Consider the following 2,865-nt stretch of genomic DNA (forward strand, 5'->3'; position numbering starts at 1 on the left):
TTCACTGTGAGTGTGCAAGTAATGTCAGGGAGTTTAAAAATCCAATACCTCAACTAGGATAGGGCAACTAGAATAAAATAAAGTGAGGGAAATAGTTGCAGCTCTGCTTTGCATTCAGCTCAGTTTTTTGCAGCAATACTTCAAAGCTCATTGATCTGACACTTGTCTGAATATGAGTTAGCCAGCCTTTTGTTTTATTTCCAGTTTTCTTCAAAAAAGTCTGTTTTAACCTTTTTCTGCCTTCTCCCCTTCAACAGACAAGCAAGTACAAAGTCAGAGAATGCCCAACATCAGCTCTGTGAGTGAGTTCCTCCTGCTGGCATTCGCAGACACGCGTGAGCTGCAGCTCCTGCACTTCGCGCTCTTCCTGGGCATCTACCTGGCTGCCCTCCTGGGCAACGGCCTCATCCTCAGTGCCGTAGCCTGCGACCACCACCTCCACACCCCCATGTACTTCTTCCTCCTCAACCTTGCCCTCCTTGACCTGGGATTCATCTCCACCACTCTGCCCAAAGCCATGGCCAATGCCCTCTGGGACACCAAGGTCATCTCCTATCAAGGCTGTGCTGCTCAAGTTCTCTTTTTTGTCTTCTTCTTTGGTTCAGAGTATTCAATTCTAACTATCATGGCCTACGACCGCTACATTGCCATCTGCAAGCCCCTGCACTACGGGAGCCTTGTGAGCAGCAGAGCTTGTGCCCAGATGGCAGCAGCTGCCTGGGGCAGTGGCTTTCTCCATGCTGTCCTGCACACGGCCACTACATTTTCCCTGCCCCTCTGCCACGGCAATGCTTTGGACCAGTTCTTCTGTGAAATTCCCCAGATCATCAAGCTCTCCTGTTCAGATGCCTCTCTCAGGGAAGTTTGGGCACTTGTGTTTAGTATTTTTTTGGCCTTTGGTTGTTTTGTCTTCATAGTGGTATCTTATGTGCAGATCTTCAGGGCAGTGCTGAGGATGCCCTCTGAGCAGGGCCAGCACAAAGCCTTTTCCACATGCCTCCCGCACCTAGCTGTCGTCTCCCTGATGGTCAGCACTGCCATGTTTGCCTACCTGAAGCCTCCCTCCATCTCATCGCCGTCCCTGGACCTGGTGGCGTCACTTCTGTACTCAGTAGTACCTCCAGCAGCAAACCCACTCATCTACAGTATGAGGAACTGGGAACTAAGGGATTCCATCAGGACTCTACTTGAATACACACATCTTCAGCAGATTCATCTATAATACTATACATAATATTAGAAATCCTAGTTTTTCTCAGAAATAAAATAATATGTCTTCTGTTATTTAATGTCTGTATTATTATTTTCTCTAAGTATTTCGCTTTTGAATTAAATAATATTATTTTTAACCCCCCCCTAGAATCAATTATTTCCTATTGAAGATGGCTCCCTGTGTAGATAAACCCAATAATAAAGCCATTAGAACTTTACTGGTCTCAGCTGCCATCTCTTCCCATCTTTTCTGGAGCTGGGGAAGAAGCCCCAGCACACAAGAGGGGCTCAGGGCCACAAGCCCAGCTGACACATGCAGGAGCAGCCCCGGTGGCCCTCGGGGCTGCCCCTCACTGCCCGCTGGGCTCTGCCTCTCTGCTGCCTTCGGTTCGGGGCTGCTGCTTTCCTGGAGCCACGACCATGGCCAGCAGCAGGATGTGGCCTTTTCACTGATGCTCTCTTTTGGTCTCCACATTGTTCTCTTGTGCTCTTGTACGTGGGTTAGCCATCAGATCTCATGCACCTTGGTGACTGTCCTGATGTCCCTACAGTGGCATCTCCTCCACATCTCTGTACACCTCTTCTAAAGCTGGTGTTAGAAATACACCCAAGGAGCTCCTCCCTGAGCAGCCCTCTTGTTTTTCTGGGCTTCAGGATGGATCAGATTCCCATAGTGATCGCTGAAGGACAAAGGGCTGGACTGGAATCTGACTTCTTGGTAGCATATGGCCCAGCAAACAGTAATAATTGGCCTTGACTGGCCTGGGAGTGTCCACTGGTGCTGGGTTTGATGGCAAATGGCAACCTGGAGAGGAATGTGGAGCTGCTCTGTGGCTGGGCCAGGCCTCTTGTGCTGGCCTGGGGAGCCGGGCTGGCCCTGCAGGGCACAGGCACTCTGTGCTGGGGATCTCCCAGGAAGAGAGCAGGGCTCCTGCAGCTTCACGGACCTCCACCTCCTGAGCTGGGGCTGGCCCCAGCGCAGGGGCTGCTGGGGAGGCCCAAAGCCACCTTTGTGCCAAAAGCTGCAGTGCCTTTGAGGGGCTGGGGCTGTGGTGGCCATGCCCAGAGCCCTGCAGCAGCCTGCGGTGGGCACTGCCCTGGGGCCAGACCAGCCTGGGCTGCTGGGCTGGGGAGAGGGCAGGGAGGTGGGGAGAGGTGGGCAGGGGCTGGGCTGGGCTGGGCAGTGCCCGGCAGAGGGCAACAGCAGCGTCAGGGAGTGGTGGCAGCATGCAGGGGAGGGCTCCCAGCAGGGCTTGGTGCTGCAGAGCCAGGGCTGCGTGAAGGGAGCCCAGAGCTGCAGGGGCAGGGGAGAGGAGGCCGAGGGCCAGGGCGGCTGCTGCAGGGGCAGGGAGCTCAGCATGGCCCTTGCATCCCCCTGCCTCTGCCCTTGGGCTCGGCTCCGGCCTTGGCTCTGCTGGCAGGAGCGCTCCTGGCATGCGCTTCCTGGCCTCCCCTGGCCTGCGCACAGCTGCTGCCCAGTCCGGCTGCTGCCACAAACATGTCCTCACAAGCAGCACCACCCCTTGGGCTGCTTCTCCTGGCCTCCCCCACCCCACTGCCTTGATTCCTTGTCTCTGCTGGGCCTTACCTTCCACACCCGAATGCATCCCTTTGCTATCAACACCCTCTCCACTGCACCATGGAATGACAGTG

General features: G+C 54.7%; 1 protein-coding gene across 1 annotated transcript; it reads left to right on the forward strand.

The window, feature by feature from the left end:
• Positions 1-280: 280 nt before the first annotated feature.
• Positions 281-1,222, forward strand: LOC311428020 (olfactory receptor 14J1-like; the record flags this gene model as incomplete). The annotated part of the gene is made up of 2 exons (XM_084539586.1): positions 281-574; positions 935-1,222. 2 exons carry the CDS (start codon positions 281-283, stop codon positions 1,220-1,222), a joined length of 582 nt encoding a protein of 193 aa, XP_084395712.1.
• Positions 1,223-2,865: the final 1,643 nt, after the last annotated feature.

Source organism: Aythya ferina (assembly GCF_964211825.1).
Source record: "Aythya ferina genome assembly, contig: HAP1_SCAFFOLD_29, whole genome shotgun sequence".
In the NCBI taxonomy this organism is placed as follows: domain Eukaryota; kingdom Metazoa; phylum Chordata; class Aves; order Anseriformes; family Anatidae; genus Aythya; species Aythya ferina.